The following is a 17655-nucleotide window of genomic DNA, read 5'->3' on the forward strand; positions in this document are numbered from 1 at the left end:
GAATTAACGCAAATCGTTGGCCTTGCTACTTCATGTCTTCATCCTAGGGCCATCACCAAGCTTAAAGGGTCTATCTATCTACTCCAGACAGGGGGCTTCAAGGGGCTTCATCTACCACCTCTCATCCATGTGCGCCTCTTTTGGAAGATAGCATATTGATTACTCTCTGCCTTTGCAGAAATGGATGTCTTTGAACATCATCTCTGTGGCAGATTCTTGCTGGCGAGAAACATCGTATCTACTGGTAGTCTATGTATTGTTTCCATCAATAAAAATACATCAATGCGTGGATAATGCGCAAGACAACATCCACACTTGTTGGCTTAAAATACACCGCCATTCATTTCCCATTCATTTCCTCCTGTATCAGTTTGTATTGCTTCCTCGTCTTTGCTCGCCCGGTAACCCATTTGTTAATGGTGCCCAGGAGTCTCGCCAGTCGCAGTGAGAGAAACTCTTGGTATACCCAGGCCAGGGCGAAATACATGAACCCAAGCAGGACTACAAACAAATTATAATCCAAGCTCATGTAGCTCAACTGCATCAAATCGTACAGCCAAGGTGCTGGGCCTGCAATCATGTATACAGTCACTGCTAAACTCAGAATGATGGTTGAGATGAATGGCCCTGCAAAGAGTCAGGTTAGTTGAATTCAATCTTGGCGGGTAATGAATGGTACTCACAGTTCTCCCACAGGGGGTGTCTAAAAGGAGGCCCTGCGTTTAGGATTACTCCGGAGAAAATATACTCGAAGCATGAAACCAAGAACAGTGCAGTATTTTCTGAGCTCTTGATGCTAGTTTCGTCATGGCTCAGCTGCGGCGGCACGTACCAAGACTGCTCCCTAACTGTGACGTATGTGATGGCCTGAATTAGGATGCTGACCCCCATCAACCCGAGCAGAGGGACAAGGACCTTGCGGGAAACAAGGTCTGCCGTTGGTCGCTTTCTGCAAAGCCTTTCGGCCGGCCCGGCCCAGCCCATAAAGATAGCGATTGGAAGGATGAGGAGGAGGTCGATGAAGAGGAATTGAAAGTCTCCCAGATTCGAGCCTTTGGTATAGAGAAAGCTGACCGATGTGAATTGAATTGCCGAGTATAGGCTCATGTACTTGAAACAGCTGAAGCTTGTTACAAGAGCCGCTCGCCCCTCTCTGCCAACCGGTTAATAAGAGATGGATTGAGAGCAGGAAAAGTGTTTAAGCTTACCTGATGACTTCTAGGACACATCGTATGTCGAACACCTGCGATGTGAATGGTGCGGCAACCGAAGCCTCCGCCTGCGATAAGGAAATGCCCACATCCGCAGCCTTCAGAGCGCCGCAGTCGTTCGCGCCATCGCCGCAGAAGCCACAAGAATAATCTATGCTTTGTAACTTCTCGACTAATTCATGTTTTTCATCTGGTGACATCCTAGCGAAAACTTTGCCTTTCACGAGTATCTTGGTAGTTGTTAGACAGCTTCATAACTAACGTCAATGTGAATGAACATACCTTTGATAACAAGTCCGCCGGGGCATAGTCGACTATCCAGCGGAACACATCGCCACTTACAGCTAGAGAATAGTTTTGCATATTGGAAATGTCGTAAGGAAGCGAGATGTCGCCTTCTGGTGGCGCTGGAAGTGGCTGTTCATAATTAGCACAACTTTACCCAAACACAAATGATAGTGGCGGAATTGTCTAGTCTTACCGTCAGACTTGTACTGTCGAGAGAGTAGATGCTATTGTCGATGCTTTCCCATTGCAACTCTGCCGTAGGATCCCGAGAGTCACCTAATTAGGGTCAGCCTAATGTTACGAAAGAGTCCTAGGAATTGCGATCGCTGACCTTGGAGAAATCGGGGAACATAACACTGCGCATGGCGGTCAAGAAGACCGCACTCTCTGGCAACACTGACAGCCGTCAGAATGTTATCACCTGTTACCATCACAGTGGCAATGTTGGAATCTTTGAGTTCCTTCAAAACTCCCGCTGTGCTTGGCTTCAACTTGTTCTCGAAAATGATGAAGCCAATGAAATCAAGATCTCGCTCAACTTCAGTACGGGTCATCTTTTGCGCCTTAACCCAACTCAACCTATTAAGATGTCGTGTTGCGCAGCCGATGACACGATAGCCCTTGTGAGTATAGTAAGAGAGCAACTCATCATAGTCCTTTGGGACTAACAGAAATATTCATTAGTTTGTGGTTTTGGCACGGGCAAGAAAATTGCTACTCACTGCTACTAGGCCGACATATTTCACGCATAGCTTCTGGTGCGCCTTTGACGAATATGTCACCATCTTTCTTCCCAAAGTGTCTCACTATAACGCTGGATCTTCGGAGCTGGGAGACGAATTCAAACGACTTGAGAACGCCTAGTTGTATAGATTTCTATACGCCTGGATTAGCTTGCAATACTCATAGTTATATGTCATCAAAGACTTACATCTGGCGGGGAGGCAATCGAAGGCGAAAGGCTCCCGTATTCTTCATCTTCACCTTCCACGACGTTGTGCTTCCCTTCTTCGAAAGACCAGCCCGTAAACTCGAACATTTTGAGATCCAAGGGATCGCCAACAAGCTCGCCATCAACGGAGCGAAGAGAGTGGCAAGTTGCCATGGCATGGAGAGCGGCTTGCAAGATGCTCTGGAAAGAAAGGCTTGTCTCTCGTTGCTCAAAGAGATGGGGCTCCGAAATTACATCGCTAAATTTATGCTCGTCCACAGAAACAACTCGAACTCCAAGGACGTCCAGGCCGTCTTCTGTTAGCGTGCCTGTCTTGTCGAAGCACATGATATCGAGCTTTCCGCCGACGTTCACTCTCTGTGGGCTGATGCAGAAGATCTTGGCTTTCTTCAAGCGAGTAAGTGCAAAGTTGGTGCCAATAGTCAATGTTGCAGGTAAAGCGGGTGGCACAACAATTGTTATAAGATCAAGGGCACGAACAATGATCAAATGCCACTCCAGCTGCAGCCGGATGAAGTTGATGAAAGAGGCAATAAATCCAAGCAGGGCAACAACAGCCATGACGCTGATATACCTAAATGAATCACGATAAAACTTGAATCCTGAGGGTTTGGGAAACAGCATGGATCGCACGAGAGCACCCTTGGTTGTACTGAATCCGATTCTGACAACCAGCGCCAGAGCAACTGCATCACCGCCAAAATCTTCTTGGGGGCGCCTTGCCCGAATGATTTTTGTTCCACAGAAGAGAAAGTGGCGTGCAACTTCGGGAGAAACAGACGAAGCAGTAAGGTCGAGTTGTGCTAGTGTACTGTCCGTCGCTGGAATTTTTGAAACAGGAACAGATTCTCCTGTAAGCATGCTCTCATTGACGATGCAGTCACCTGTAAGCAACAAGCTGTCGCTGGGAAGCTGAGACAGGTTAGGGTCGCTCAATTCGTAAACATCACCAGGAATAAGATCGCCTGATGATATATATGTCCCTTTGAACGTTTAGCGGTGGCTTGTATCAAACAATTCTGAGTTTACTACTTACAAAACCCATTTCGAAGAACTCGGACGTCGCATTCAAAGCGAGAAATCTCGCGCAGTCGTTTCATTGTCTTCAAACGTCAGATATATATATCCGTGTGAAATTTAGTTGACTGAACAATTGAGACTTACTGCCCGGGTTTCAATGAGGGTCGTCGCTATGCTTCCAACTGACATGACAAAAATGCATATTGCGTAGTAGTAATAAGAATCTAGTGACCAAAGAACGATACTGGCAATCTGGAATATGTAAAATGGATGCAACGCCTGGTTGAATGGTCAGCTTATGATTACAATCAGGAAGGGAAATACAATCTCGTTGCAACTGCTATCAGTAAATCTCTGGGGGAAAAATTGGATATTTACCTCGTCAACAAGCAACTGGCCCATGGATTTTTGCTCGATATCAATAAGATTGTTTCCAAAGATAATCTCGCGAGTCGATTTCTCGTCACTATCAAGACCAGCCCGCACAGCTTGCATATCGGTCCAACTGGGATCTTTCCATCCACTCAACAGAACGAATTTATCTTTGAGAGGGTGGTAACAGAATCGAACGTAACGGTAATTAAGCGATCGAAGGTCATCGACGACAGGATCATTCTCATCGTCTAGACCATAAGAAAAAGATTTTTCTGGGAGTCCAAATATAGAGGAAAGGGGCTGGCCGTAGTCCTGAATTCGCACTTGTTGAATTTCCATCTCCCCCCACTGATTCTCAATCACAACCCAGCTACAGTCTCTCAGAGGGCAGGCCTGTCCCAAGAGAGAGATGTACAGCCTGGGCATCCATCTGAAGACCAGGTAGGCAATACCTCCAGTCAGAATACACACGGTTATATACGCTATATAGCCTGTGATTCTTGTGCGAAATCCAGCAATTGCAATTGTCAGATCCTCACTCTCCACGTAAACTTTTTGACTGGTGCGATTGAATGGATGTGAGCTAGCATTGGTAATGTTGCTATCTTTGCGAAGAAGATGCGCGTGTACAGAGGTTCGCGATTGCGTCGAGGAACATCGATGAAGCATATAGTCGTGGTTGTAGGCCAGGAAGTCGTCATCCGCGGAATGATCGTCGTCGTCGTCTAGCGGCGATATGGCGAATTCGTGGTTGTCTCCTGGCTGAGTTTAGTACTTTAAGGATGTTTAATAGTATATATCCTTATACCAATATTCCGCACCTATGTCATTGTTCGGTTCATCGTTCTCGTAATAAACGAAGCTGGTTGTTGAATCGGCTCGAGTTCGACGATGGGAAAATGCTGAGACACTGCTTGGAAGACTTTCGGCAATGGGACCAGAGAAGAGCTGTAAAGATAGTGGTTAGCAATTCGTGATAGGGATACTGGGCTTCTTCTCAAGCTTCCACTTGCCTCATCGTGGGCCATCTCGACATCGTCAAAAATGCCCGAGCTACTCTGATTGCTGTCGGGGCGCAAATATGGAGGGCGTGGACGAGCCGGAACAGCAGTCGGCTCACCAGCCGGACGTGCTGATGTCGTATCATGGTGATCCATTGTGACTGTCTCTATTCGAGGCTACGGTTCATGACGGAGATACAAAGGAAGGGCTGGTGGAAGAAGATATGACGTGAAGGGCGACTTTATCCAGCACACTTGACTAAGTCATGCTGCAAAGGCATACGGAATTGCCGGTGACAGATTATCGGTGGCAAGCAAGCCAGGTATCACCAACGATGGCAGCGCTCTCGGGCGCCGGTTGTACAGACTTGGATATCGCACCGGTACGTGAAGTATAGAGGGCTCGATTTTGCTTGAAGCATCACGCGCAGAACGAGCGCGATAAGAATTATGACAATCTAGGTGCAGCTGCCGGTACTAAGAAGATATGGGCCTAGGCTTACTAGCACCCCGATAAGTTGCGATAAGCCGTGATGTGTGTATTCCGTTTCCAGGGATGAACAGCACTCTTGTAAAGCTGGAAGATGAGGCAACTTTGACATAGTATGGGTTCATTGATCACAGTTGTTATAACAATCAAGAGCCTTTGAAATATATATTCATAGGAATACTGATTAGATTTAATAAACTAATGATGATATCAAATACAAATCCCGTCGACTATTTGCTATTTTTCGAAAGTTGCTATTTTTCGAAAGTCGTTGTAAAAATAAAAAGTTTTATTTCATCTTATTTCATTTTTATTAAATTCTGGAGTTTTTCTTTGACCTGTATCGATAATAAGTCCATACTGTATCGCCTCTCTTAAAGACCGAATGCGTCGGCATCTGATGAAATGTCGTTTCTATTTTTATCGCCCCCGAGATTCTTTGCCAGCCAGGCAGCAGGATGGCCATGACTTAAAAAGTACGTACCGTCTTTCGCCCTGCAAGTCGAGGGTTTCGCGCTCATTCGACGCGCCTCAGGCCTGATCCGCTAGCTAAATTTTCTCGAACAAGAGGCCCCACCACCTCTTAGCCACCGCCAACGCCTCCTCCCAAAACTTTCCGTTTTCACATTCGCACAATCCCCAACAGCCTCAGTTTGTCCTTGTATGATTTTTTGTTTGCCCAGTGAACACCATGGCTGAGCCTATTCGAAACAAGCGTTCCGACGTGTCGACTGCGCCGTGAGTGATGATCTTTTTTCTCATCTCAGCCGCATCTCAGCAGTACTAACTACCCCGCCTTCAGTACACCGCAGAACACTCCGGCGACCAACGCGCCCATATCCTCCCGAGCCCAGCAGCCCGGTGTGGCCAGCATCAAAGAAGGTAACTCAATCCGTATGATATTTCCAAGGAGAGCCTATCTAATGAGGTGATTCCCGTGTGTAGATGACATGGAAAGGGCGGCTGCTGCCTCTCTCCTGGCGCAAAACCCCAAGCTTGTTCAGATGATCCAGGGACGACTTGGTTCTCTCATTGGACAATCTTCTGGATACATCGAGTCTCTCCCCGCCCCCGTCCGCCGTCGGGTTTCGGGTCTGCGAGCAATCCAGAAGGACCATGCCAAATTGGAGGCTGAGTTCCAGGAGGAAGTTCTCCAGCTTGAGAAGAAATACTTTGCCAAGTTCACTCCCCTTTACGAGAAGCGATCTGCCATCGTCAATGGCAAGGTTGAGCCCACAGAGGAGGAAGTCAAGCGAGGAGATGAAGATGATGAAGAGTCACAAGAGGCCGCTGAGGCCGCTGGAGAGCCTTCACAGCCAACCGATGAGACATCCGAGGCCGTTCAGGGTATCCCTGAATTCTGGCTGTCAGCCATGAAGAACCAGGTCACGCTTGCAGAGATGATCACCGACCGCGATGAGGCTGCCCTGAAGCACCTTATTGATATCCGCATGGAGTACCTTGACAAGCCCGGCTTCCGTCTCATTTTCGAGTTTGCCGAGAATGAGTATTTCTCAGACAAGACCATCACCAAGACATACTACTACCAGAACGAGAGCGGCTACGGCGGCGACTTCATCTATGACCATGCCGAAGGTTACAAGATCAACTGGTACCCTGGCAAGGACTTGACTGTCCGTGTCGAGGCCAAGAAGCAGAGAAACAAGAGTGAGTGTGATCATTACTACCTTGGCTAATGCCTCTCAACGCTAACTTATATGCCGTAGACACCAAGCAGACCCGAATCGTTAAGAAGTCAGTGCCGACGGAATCTTTCTTCAACTTCTTCTCCCCTCCTAAGCCCCCCACCGATGACGCTGATGCCGACGACGATGTTGCCTCCGATATCGAGGAGCGTCTCGAGCTTGACTACCAGCTGGGTGAGGACATCAAGGAGAAGCTGATCCCCCGTGCCGTCGACTGGTTCACTGGCGAGGCTCTTGCTTATGAGGAGTTTGATGAGGACGACATGGACGGTCCCGATTTCGATGATGACGAGGATGATGAGGATGACATGAGCGAGGACCACGATGACGATGAGGAGTCCGATGAAGACGTGAGTTTCTTTTTCCCCATACCCTTTCTGTGTCTGTCTATAATGGAGCTAACAAAGATGATACAGGACGAATCAGGAAAGCCTAAGCAAGAGGCTGCCGAGTGCAAACAGAGCTAAGCAGCAAAATCTGGCAAGGTTTAGAGGCTGGGAGCTTTCAATATTTTAGAGGGAAGGAAACCGAGGGAAAAGATGCTCAAGTGGACAAGGACTGAGAGGAATGGCGTATCTGAGTTAATGACATTGCTACATGTTTTTTGTTTCATTGGTGATCGTCTCCAAAAGAATGTTTTGTTTGTCTTTCGCGTACTAGGAGATTTATCTCGATAATAGTAACAGGTACCGGGGCACTACTTGTTTTTTTCTAATAGTTTAATAGGGAATGATTTTTGTGGTTTTGGAATATGCAACCCTTCGTAAAGATGAAGCTGTGGTATTCAGTGGCGCTCTTTTTCTTTTACTAACTGATCTAACATCTCTCCGCTCATATATGTAGTAGCTCTCATCTTGAAAATTCCATCCACATTTAGTTTGCTTCCTTCTTCCGCTGCGGCAGTGCCTTCTGCGCCGCAGTCTCTTTCGGCAGCTCCTTAGCAAAGGGGATAAAATCAGGGGTTCCAGGCAGATATTTCCTGAGCACCTCTGGTACACGCAGACCCTATATTGATGTCAGAAAATCGTTATTGGCCAGGGGGTAGTTACAAAGTGAAAGGGGCTTACCTCTTCTGTTTGGTAGTTCTCAAGAACACAGCACAGAGTTCGTGTTGTGGCGCAAAGTGTTGAGTTTAGCAAGTGAACGTACTTCTTCTTGATGTCTGTCTGGGTTTTCGTTCCGCAGCGAATCTCAAGGGCGCGAGATTGGTAGTCAGTGCAGTTGGAGCATGACACGAGCTCCTTGTACTCTCCCTGGTAGGGGAACCAAGCCTCCAGATCCAGCTTCTTGGAAGCAGCATCGTTGAGAGCACCAGACACGATAGCAACAACCTGGTATGGCAGACCAAGAGACTTGTAGAACTCCTCTGAAGCAGCAATCATGTCATCAAAGGCTTCCCAAGACTTCTCTGGGTCGGCAAGGAGGAACTGCTCGATCTAGGGAGGGAGTCAGTATTTCCCATCGCAGCTAAGTGAGTAAGTGTGATTACCTTCTCGAACTGATGAACACGGTAGATACCCCAGGCATCTCGGCCGTGGGAGCCAGCCTCTCGTCGGTAGCACGTGCTGTAGCCAGCATATCTATTGCCGATTGTCAGCGAAATAACTTTTATCCAATGGCCGCAGCCTGAGCTCACTTGATGGGAAGATCCTTGGGCTGGAGCCACTCGTCGGCGTGGAACGCAGAGATGGGCTGCTCAGACGTGGCGATGAGATACTTGTCGTTCTTTGAGTCTCCGTCGACAACCTTGTACAGCTGCTCATCGAAATCATCCAATTGAGCAGTCTTGGCCATGTAGTCCTTGAGCATGAACTGAGGCGCTTGGAGAGCAGTGTATCCCTTGTTGGAGAGGAATTCGAGACCGTAGTTTACCAGCGCCTGGTTGAGGAAAACACCCCACTGGCGAAGGAAATATCCACGGTGGCCAACGACCTTGACACCTCTGTCAGGGTCATATCCGTCAAGTCGGAGGAGGACCTCGTGGTGGGACAGGACCGGTCGCTTCTCTACGGTGACGCCCTCGGGGGCCCACGTTCGCTGAACTGCGTTGTTGTCCTATGACTCGGTAGGTTAGAGGGTTGACAGATGTATAGATAGTTAATTCAAAAGAGACGCACCTCATTGTTGCTCACGGGCACAGAGTCGTGAACAAGGTTGCCTACTGACCTAACCTTGGCCTTCAGCAGCACGTCCTTCTCGGCCGCCGACTCGATCAGAGCCTTCTTCTCCTTCTCCAGCTCAATCTTTTGCTTGAGAAGATCGTCGGCGTTCTCCTTGGCCTTTGCGTCGTGTTGTCAGCAGACTGATCAGTAAAGTTGCAGCCAGATATACCCTACCTTCTTCTTGGTCGCAATCTGCTTCTGGACGTCGTTTATCTTGCCATTCATCTGGGTTGCGCTGTACTGAGCTGTGAGGAACGGCGTTAGCACATCTGGATTTGCCGCAACTAAATCAACAAAAAATGTTTACTTCGGCGGTGGTCCTCGAACAAGGCAATGATCTCGTCGACAACCTCGACATTGGCGAAGCGCTTGCGTTGCGATTCACGAATCTTTTCAGGGTTTCCGCCCCGCTCGGCGATGAAGTCGTTGACGTCGAGCATGGTGAACGATCTTGGGCTGGTCTCGCTTTTCGGATCGTTGTTTGAAAAATGTCACGAGAGTTGCAAGTTGTCCAGGACCAAAAAATATCGAGATAAGTGTGACTAGTCTGGGCTCAAGAGATGCTAATCGAGTCACAGACAAAAAATGGAGGGGTGAGCAAGGTGGGGTTCTGACTGTTTTGCGCGACCCTGGCGCTTTGGAGTGCTACGGCGAGTCCTTGTAGGGCTTCTAGACTACGTTTATAGAACATTCCGTGCCAATTTATCCAAAACTACCATTGCGCGCCACGGTATTTGCTGGTGATATTATTTTTCATGTATTCCTATATGATTGTATCTGTGACTGCTTTTTTGCAAGATAAATTTCTCTTTAATAAAACCTAAGCAGACCAGACGACTTAAAAGACGGAGGGAAAAAATCCTAAAAAAAATTCATGTAGACGCAGTCACCAAAAACGTCGTGGCACATGAGGTAAGGTATTGAATGATGTGAATCCGAGCAGTTACTTATTGTGCAATTCCACACCGCCCATCTGTCCCCGATCTTATTGCCCTTTTGCGACTACTCCTTCTCATCTTCTTCTCATTTCTATGCTCACCTATTTTCAGTGTATATAAGTCTTTCTGCACTGCATCGTAACGGATCTGCTCCGTAATAGCCACCGCCCCAAATGTGGCCCAGCCTACGGTAGATGGATGCCCCTCCTTGGCAAGGGTGTTTTAGGACTGTCATGTATCTCACCTGATTGGACGCCGGGTTTAAGCATCTGCATTGGGACTGCCATTCTCAATGCGCCGACTTGCATCGCGATTCCTTGCATCAACTTTGTTGCTTTAACAACATGTGAGAGGCGTCAATTTCAACGCGAATTCAGGTGAAATCCTCAGAACTATTCATCGCTCATCAACCATGGATTCTCAACGGCCGGCCGAGGCGCCGCGCAGAAAAATCGCTACCTACGGGAAACTGTCGTCTCGTGGACCTCGCGCTCATGCGACATCAGCTCCGCAAACACCGTCCAACAGAGAAGTGACGCCTTCGACGACTCTTCGACAAAAGCTCCCCGGAGTGCCTCCGCCGCGATTTGGCGATCCTTCGCGATCACAGAAAGCGCTGCACAGTGCCCCTGTTTCGGATCAGGAAACAGCTCGCAAACAACGTGATCGCGAAGCAGAGACGCCACGGAAACGGAGCCATAAATCTGCTTTTGGTATGGAATCAACCAAAGGAACGGTGGACATATCGCCCACTCGCCGCGCGCTGAAGTCACCCTTATCCCGGAAGCTGACATTGGGCCTGAATGGAACAGATGCGAAAGATTCAAAACCCAGTTCCTCTGAAACGGGATTCATCAATTCTCACGAGACAGTCTCGCAAGCGGTGACTCCAAAAAAATCTGCTGCGGTTGGTACAAGCACCGCCAAACTGGAAAAAGAGGCCGAGGCGAACGCTTCTCCCACAAATAAAGTACCAGATACACCGCCGACGCGTCGACGTCGTTTGATCGATGCACTGGTGGCCGAAGAAAATATTACTTCTAGCTCAAGCCCAAGCCCAAGCCGCAGCCAAAGCCAAATCACTGACGGCTCAGACAATGTCAACAACAAGGAGCATAAGCACGCTCGGATTGACCGACCTAGCTTTCGTAAAGAGGTTCCACTGCGCAGGACCGGCTCCGATAGCAGTGCGCTGGAGAGGAGGAAGGTTAAATTCACTTACAGTCAATCTCGAAGTTTTATTCAGGCTTCCCAAGAATCGGATGCCGCCGAATCCACCGACTATCCCTCCCTCTTGGACGAAATTGATGCACCAATAAAGCGGCCGCCGTCCCCAGTCATGGATGACGATGATGACGATGAGTTGAAGAACAAAGTTGCTATCCGGAGTGTACACGAACTACGACGAGCTGGTGCAAACAACCGGTCGTCAGATGAAGTTGACGATCTACTGTCAAGAATTGGAACTCCCGGTCCTTTAGCATCCTCCATGCGCAGAAATGGCTTGTGTGAGCTAGCGAGTAGGCTGCAAAAGAAGGAGTTTATGAATCAATTTCGCGATCATGCATCCCGGGATAACATTGCCAAGGGAATCCGGCATGAGGAAGATACCATCAGCGGATTTCTCCTTGCGGCCATCTTTGTCATTTTTCTATCAGCCGAAACCGCACCACACCTGCTCCGCCAATTAACAGAGAACCGAGTGGGCTTGTGGTTGAATAATCTCCTCGCGATACAAGATGATGCTACTGCTATTGCGGCACAAAGATCCGCAAATATGTCGAGAGCAGGCAGAACCGCGCTGGATAGCGTTAAGCGTGCGCTGCTGGAAATGGACGTATGGCGTGGTTACAAGCTGCAGCGTCTCTCTCCACGCACAATCGCCTTGCAACTGCTCTCTATGCTGGTCAAGTTGCTGGATCCGCAAGACGTCCGAGTTCTGTTAGATGATACTTTTGCAAACTTTTCGCAACTGAGATCCAGTTTTATAGAGGACGATTCCCAAGACGATGTCGATTATGCTCTTACAGTCCTCATTATGGAAGCAGAATCGAATGCCACAGCGCCCGCGGATGAGCCATTGATGAAGATACGGCAAGAGATGTCTGACATCGCTGCGTTTCTCCAAAGCATGCTGCAACGTTGGCCGAGAACTCGTGATGATATCGATGCTACATTATTAAAGCTAGCCATCAACACGACTAATAATGAAACGAGGGCTGCTGCACTTCAAAACGGCCGGCTGCTGTCGAGCCTGGTTAGTTCCATTGCTTCTGGGTTTTCGGCTGTCCAAAGCGCCATTCAGAAGTCGGCATTCGAAAGCAATGTGTACGACGAGCTTTCATTGATTCTTGGAATCATGATTAACGTGCTGGAACATTGCCCGGATGCCCGAACATCCATCCACGAAGACGAGGTTGACAAGCTTAATGCGACATGGTCTGAAAGCGAACGATCAATAGAAACGGTATGTATATATGTTGCAAAGAGAAAACAAGAAAGAACTGACGATTGCCAACACAATGACAGGATGATTCGGTCGAGACATCCAAGCTCGGTATCGCATACAGCTACCTTGCTATAATACTGGGTTACCTGTACTTGGGCCATATTGGGCTACCGGTGCCTGGTGGCTTAGTCCCGGCCATCCAACATTTTATCACCATAAATAAGACGCTCAATAATAAAACAGCAGAGCTGGAGCATCTTGTATATAGCCTGACCAGGCTTCGCTAGGAGCAATTTAAGATACCATGTATATATGCCACACTTACTTTTGAAATACATTGTCAAATTGTGTACGATCTGCCACTTTGGTGACGTAACATGCCCCCGATTTACAGTGTGATAATTACTGTATAGATGGATGCCAGGCAGTAATTCTCGTCGTACGTTTGTGAATGCTGCAAACACTCTGTGAAAAATTACAGGTATGCCATCGAACATCTACCCGTATATATAGAGTAATACCATTATATAAACATTATATACACAGATCATATACTTTTTTTATTTTTAGAACCTTCTCTTCTGCCATGCATAGCCGTGTGCCGGGCTTAGCAGATAGTTTTGCCTTAATCCGCACCCGGCACCCGCTAGCGTCCACTGTTCCCATGTGATAATAGCGGCCCCCAGCAGGCCCATCCCACCTGCAGCCTGCAATCCCCCCCCAACGGCACCAAAGGTAAGTCCCCAGTATCATCATCATCATCAGCCTCTCAGACCACTCAATTTCTACCCCCCTCCCAAAAGGCCGCCCCAAAGAGAAACTTCAATGCCTACCTTGAAGCAACGAAAGGTCGCCATCGTGGGCAGTCGATCTGTTGGTATGCACCCGGGAAACCCGCGTCTTTTCTTCTGTCTGCGCCGTCAGAACTTTTGGCTGACCTGAATGCCCCAGGCAAATCATCGCTCGCCGTGCAGTTCGTCGATGGTCACTTCGTCGACAGCTACTACCCCACGATAGAGAACACCTTCAGCAAGACTATCCAGTATAAGGGACAGGATTACGTCACGGAGATCGTCGACACCGCGGGACAGGTAAGATTTTCTCGGGCTGCTTCTCTTCTCGCAGTCGCAGCGCTGCCCGTCGAGACGCTGACGCTGCGCCCGAACAGGATGAATACAGCATTCTCAACTCGAAGCACTTCATCGGCATCCATGGCTACATGCTAGTCTACTCAGTGTCGTCCCTGCCATCCTTTGAAATGGTCCAGGTCGTCCGCGAGAAAATCCTTAATCATCTAGTATGTGCTCTCTCCCCCAGCCCATCTTCTTCCTCCCTTCCCTTCCCTTCCCCCAGCATTCCGACGAAAGCATTTGCATTGCTGACTATGTCTCACCCCATCTCCCAACAGGGTACCGAGTCCGTTCCCATCGTCATAGTAGGTAACAAGAGCGACCTCCGACCAGAGCAGCGCCAAGTCAGCCCCGAAGAAGGCAAGAAGCTGTCAGAAAAGTTCGACTGCGGCTGGACCGAGGCCAGTGCAAGGTACAACCAAAACGTCGGCAGGGCGTTTGAGCTCTTGATTGCCCAGATTGAGAAATCTCAGAACCCTGGCGAGCCCCCTGCCAAGAGCAATTGCATTGTGATGTAGCTCAAAGTCGAGCCCAAGCCGGTCGAGCCTAAGTCGGTCGAGTCCAAGATACCCTCAGGAGACAGTTTCCTTATTTTAGAGTTGAGAACCCGTTGTTCACATAGGCTATGGAGCATGCCTACCTAGGATGCTAGCCATGATACTTAGTAGTCGGGGTATAGGATAATGCTGCTACTAGACCATCACCATAATTATGTTGCTATTTTATTCAACAGATAGCACTGGATAAGTACGGACGGGAACAAAGGTCATAAACAACAGTCAATATTGTGAGAATACAATACGATTTCATTCATCGGATGATCTAGTAACTATGGTAGATCTGTTGAATCTGCCTACCTGAGCAGATGGTCAGTTGATGGCTACGTTTACATATCTCATCATAATATATTCCGCATTTATCATACTATTTCTAGGCTTAAACGCGCAAGAATTCAAGAGTAACCAAACGAGTATCATTCCAACTGCTTCTGCGGCAGCAATTTCTTTAATGATCAATACTGTATCATGCGTTAGTAACTTTGTTGCAAAGGTTAACAAGAAGAAGGAGTTGAAGCTTACTCTTCCCACAATCTGCCCTGTACTGATTGCAATTCTTCAGCCGTCATACGTTTGCCAGCCGTAAAGTAACCTTACTGAGTTAGTATTCCATATATCTTGTGACCCTGACGGGGGGAAAGACTCACCAGCAGTAATTTTGGCGTCAATCTCAACTCTCGAATCAGCCGGGATGAGTTCATCCGGAAGTTCCACTCGCTCGTGAATGGGAATTCTGTGGTGGTTAGAAGCTGGACTATGCTCTTCAACAGGCATGAACTTACCCTTGACCAACAATTGCATCGTGTTTCATGCTACAACACTCGTTAGACATAGCGATAAAAAGCTGGAAGTGGTAGGAGGCTCCAGGTAATCACTCACTTGCTCATACTTAGCATGCGGTCAATCTTCTTGATACCCAGCCAGTGAAGAATGTCGGGCATCAGAGCCTGGAAACGCATGTCCTTGACTCCGGCAATATTCTCTGTGCGCATAAAGTACTCTGACGCTCGGTCCTCGCCACGCTTACGAGCATTGTAAACCACTATCCTCGTCAGTCAATCTTCAACATGAAGTATGGGCAATGAAGGTATAATTGTTAAGCAGGGTAGCCTTACGGTACTATGATGGATGTTAGTAGAATTCCTAGAGTCTAAGATCAGGGTAGCATACCTTTGTCACTTCTCCAAGGGCACGACCTTCTTTCCTGAAATATATAACTACGCCGCTGCCGCCCCTCTGAGCTTCCTTCACAGCCTCTTCGATGCCAAAGATCAGGTATGGTCGGCATGTGCAGATATCGGAACCGAACACATCACTTCCATTGCACTATTCCCAATCAATTCTCTATCGAAAATCATGCATCAGGGAGACACTTACTTCATCATGAATTCTCAGAGACAATTTTACGGATTCATCGGACATCTTCGCAGGATCACCAAAACAGTAAACAGTCAGACCCCCTGAAACATGTGGTTAGCCTTCTTTATTATCGAGTTGCGACTTTCAACAAGCCATGATCCATTGACGTACCGATGGGTGGAAGGAACACTTTGATATCTCCACGAGTAATCAACTGTTATTGATCAGTATTGGCTGTATTTATCTTGATAATGGGCGATCTTGTACCTCTGGGTAACTTCCTCCTGTATGTTCAAACAGCGATCGTCGCAAAGTGGCCTCATCTGCAAATGATTAGCCTTTGTATAATCAGCACTCCCATGCTAAGTGCCACTCACCAATTCCAAATCTCTCTGCCACACCGGGTAGGTACCAGACCTAGAGCATTAAAACTTAGCGTTATACTGCGAGGGTTTAAGAACACGTCCATACTGGTTCGACGGCAAACTTGGTAACAGCCAATTCTCCAAGCTCATTCAGGCAGACTTTTCCGTCGGGGACTCTAAAAGATACGTCAGACAGAGTTCGAAGAATTCATATAACGCATCTTAGTGACATACAGTCGGCCGCTCTTCACACTTTCCTCGAGCTCGGGCAGCTATTACTCTGTGATTAGTGTGATGGAAATAACGAAGTCAAAGAGCTCTTCTTACCTTCATGTGAGCCTTGGTAATGGCAATTGTTGGTCGCATGTCAACTAGAGTCTCCATGAGCGAATGATAACTATCGCAATGAGGGTTGTCAAATACCATTTTCCTTTTCCATAATGTCCTTGAAGGTCCATGGAACCAGGTGACCCCAAGGGTCCATGGCAACAATCTTCTTCTTATCGCCCCATTGGGGGAACGGTCCAATCTTCGCAGCTGGCTCCGTGTTTGTGTAATCAGGTCTGAGATACTCAGGGTCAGATCAAGGACAAGATTATTATCTTTTGTTAGAACAAACCTATGATCGGCGTTTAGCTCTTTGCTGGCAACAGCCAGCGCATAGTAGATCGAGTACGAGCCTCCGCTAGATATTGGTCAATATACATCAAAAGTATATGAGACGTCGTGGTCCTTTGGATTTCTTGCAACTTACTGAGCTAGATACAAATGTTAGTAGGTAGAACATTTTCATATAGACAAAGCGTCAGCTTACCTCCAATGGCTGAAATGATGACATTTCGTGTTAGTCCAATACCCGCCACTTCACGTTACAAACACGGGGAACGAACCATTTCTGCGACGAATGGTAGACGCGGCTCTCGAAACGACTACGGGTCCTCGCTGCAGGGGATCGGGATTTCCCCAGTCCATCTGGAGAGGATCAATGCCAATCTGCTTTGGATACGTCCTATGAGAGATCACATGTGAATGAGTTGCTGGTTCACACAATATCACCAGGTGGCAAGGGAAGACAGCACACACGTGAGCACGATTCGCGATGTAAAGCCTGTTCGGCTGCTTGGAGACAGAGCTGAACTAGGCTGGACCGTTCCATTCTCAAAGGACGATTGGAGGTCCGCAGAAGCTTCAACATCCTTTTGCTTGGGGTCCTTAACACTCTCAGAGAGCAGGGGGGTCACTGGCAGCTTGGAGGCAGGGTCAAGGGTAGAAGAACCAAGTTTACTGGTGAGTGATTCAACCGAGCTCAGCAGGCGCTGTTGGGTTTGCTGGATGTCCCGAAGCGTGTCGAGGACACCATCTTGCTGTCCATCTGCAGCCATGAGGGGCTGGATGTCCGCTAAATCGGGATAAGTAAGTTTGAAAAGGAGGGTAGTTTGATATGAAGGGTTTCCCTGAAGAGGGCAGGGTGTAAGTTGGAGAAGGAGGAGGAAGGAGAATGAAGAGCGAAGCGATCACACAAAGGCCGTGGCAAATATAGGCAGATGTAGAAGATATGCTTCAATACAGGAGGAAGAGAGTCAGTTCGGTTGGGCAGGGAGACATTCTATAGTAGTCGAGGCGAGCAGTACCTAATCGTAATCGCGGAACCG

At 48.1% G+C, this 17655-nt stretch overlaps 6 protein-coding genes across 6 annotated transcripts; 3 read left to right on the forward strand and 3 right to left on the reverse strand.

Moving 5' to 3' along the window:
- Positions 1-164: 164 nt before the first annotated feature.
- M431DRAFT_230906 (hypothetical protein) lies at positions 165-5154 on the reverse strand. Its single transcript, XM_024913640.1, has 13 exons — positions 4860-5154; positions 4668-4794; positions 3850-4604; positions 3616-3750; positions 3488-3554; positions 2431-3434; positions 2222-2375; positions 1831-2163; positions 1693-1775; positions 1494-1628; positions 1209-1441; positions 684-1153; positions 165-627 (listed from the first exon to the last, which is right to left on the reverse strand). Exons 1-13 carry the CDS (start codon positions 5001-5003, stop codon positions 341-343), a joined length of 3927 nt encoding a protein of 1308 aa, XP_024770698.1. The 5' UTR covers positions 5004-5154; the 3' UTR covers positions 165-340.
- An 874-nt stretch (positions 5155-6028) lies between these two features.
- On the forward strand, positions 6029-7510 carry M431DRAFT_8301 (hypothetical protein; the record flags this gene model as incomplete). Its single annotated transcript, XM_024923255.1, has 5 exons — positions 6029-6075; positions 6140-6219; positions 6283-7005; positions 7065-7393; positions 7460-7510. The coding sequence occupies 5 exons, from the start codon at positions 6029-6031 to the stop codon at positions 7508-7510; spliced, it is 1230 nt and encodes a 409-aa protein (XP_024770699.1).
- Positions 7511-7916: 406 nt separating this feature from the next.
- M431DRAFT_93996 (hypothetical protein) lies at positions 7917-9645 on the reverse strand (the record flags this gene model as incomplete). The annotated part of the gene is made up of 7 exons (XM_024924540.1): positions 7917-8048; positions 8111-8479; positions 8533-8623; positions 8680-9098; positions 9161-9322; positions 9380-9450; positions 9513-9645. 7 exons carry the CDS (start codon positions 9643-9645, stop codon positions 7917-7919), a joined length of 1377 nt encoding a protein of 458 aa, XP_024770700.1.
- Positions 9646-10283: 638 nt separating this feature from the next.
- On the forward strand, positions 10284-12935 carry M431DRAFT_511136 (hypothetical protein). Its single transcript, XM_024919599.1, has 2 exons — positions 10284-12610; positions 12673-12935. Exons 1-2 carry the CDS (start codon positions 10556-10558, stop codon positions 12877-12879), a joined length of 2262 nt encoding a protein of 753 aa, XP_024770701.1. The 5' UTR covers positions 10284-10555; the 3' UTR covers positions 12880-12935.
- A 199-nt stretch (positions 12936-13134) lies between these two features.
- M431DRAFT_122367 (hypothetical protein) lies at positions 13135-14240 on the forward strand (the record flags this gene model as incomplete). Its single annotated transcript, XM_024912158.1, has 4 exons — positions 13135-13469; positions 13544-13683; positions 13761-13889; positions 14001-14240. The coding sequence occupies exons 1-4, from the start codon at positions 13418-13420 to the stop codon at positions 14238-14240; spliced, it is 561 nt and encodes a 186-aa protein (XP_024770702.1). The 5' UTR covers positions 13135-13417.
- A 487-nt stretch (positions 14241-14727) lies between these two features.
- Positions 14728-17385, reverse strand: M431DRAFT_8305 (hypothetical protein; the record flags this gene model as incomplete). Its single annotated transcript, XM_024923259.1, has 18 exons — positions 14728-14740; positions 14802-14871; positions 14927-15012; positions 15062-15091; positions 15159-15321; positions 15347-15398; positions 15450-15605; positions 15657-15739; positions 15810-15852; positions 15906-15961; positions 16016-16055; positions 16110-16179; positions 16238-16275; positions 16331-16374; positions 16427-16566; positions 16623-16688; positions 16881-17012; positions 17087-17385. 18 exons carry the CDS (start codon positions 17383-17385, stop codon positions 14728-14730), a joined length of 1581 nt encoding a protein of 526 aa, XP_024770703.1.
- Positions 17386-17655: the final 270 nt, after the last annotated feature.

The sequence above is a fragment of the Trichoderma harzianum genome (genome assembly GCF_003025095.1).
Source record: "Trichoderma harzianum CBS 226.95 unplaced genomic scaffold M431scaffold_12, whole genome shotgun sequence".
Taxonomy (NCBI): domain Eukaryota; kingdom Fungi; phylum Ascomycota; class Sordariomycetes; order Hypocreales; family Hypocreaceae; genus Trichoderma; species Trichoderma harzianum.

What these genes read in the sequence shown, in the direction of transcription:
- M431DRAFT_511136 (XM_024919599.1), top strand. Translation starts at nt 10,556, where the DNA reads ATGGATTCTCAACGGCCGGCCGAGGCGCCGCGCAGAAAAATCGCTACC. An exon ending in GCGAACGATCAATAGAAACG is followed by an intron (nt 12,611 to 12,672) that starts GTATGTATATAT and finishes ACACAATGACAG; the next exon opens with GATGATTCGGTCGAGACATC.
- M431DRAFT_230906 (XM_024913640.1), bottom strand. Translation starts at nt 5,003, where the DNA reads ATGGATCACCATGATACGACATCAGCACGTCCGGCTGGTGAGCCGACT. An exon ending in GCCAGTTGCTTGTTGACGAG is followed by an intron (nt 3,751 to 3,849) that starts GTAAATATCCAA and finishes CCATTCAACCAG; the next exon opens with GCGTTGCATCCATTTTACAT. An exon ending in CCCTCATTGAAACCCGGGCA is followed by an intron (nt 3,555 to 3,615) that starts GTAAGTCTCAAT and finishes TGACGTTTGAAG; the next exon opens with ACAATGAAACGACTGCGCGA.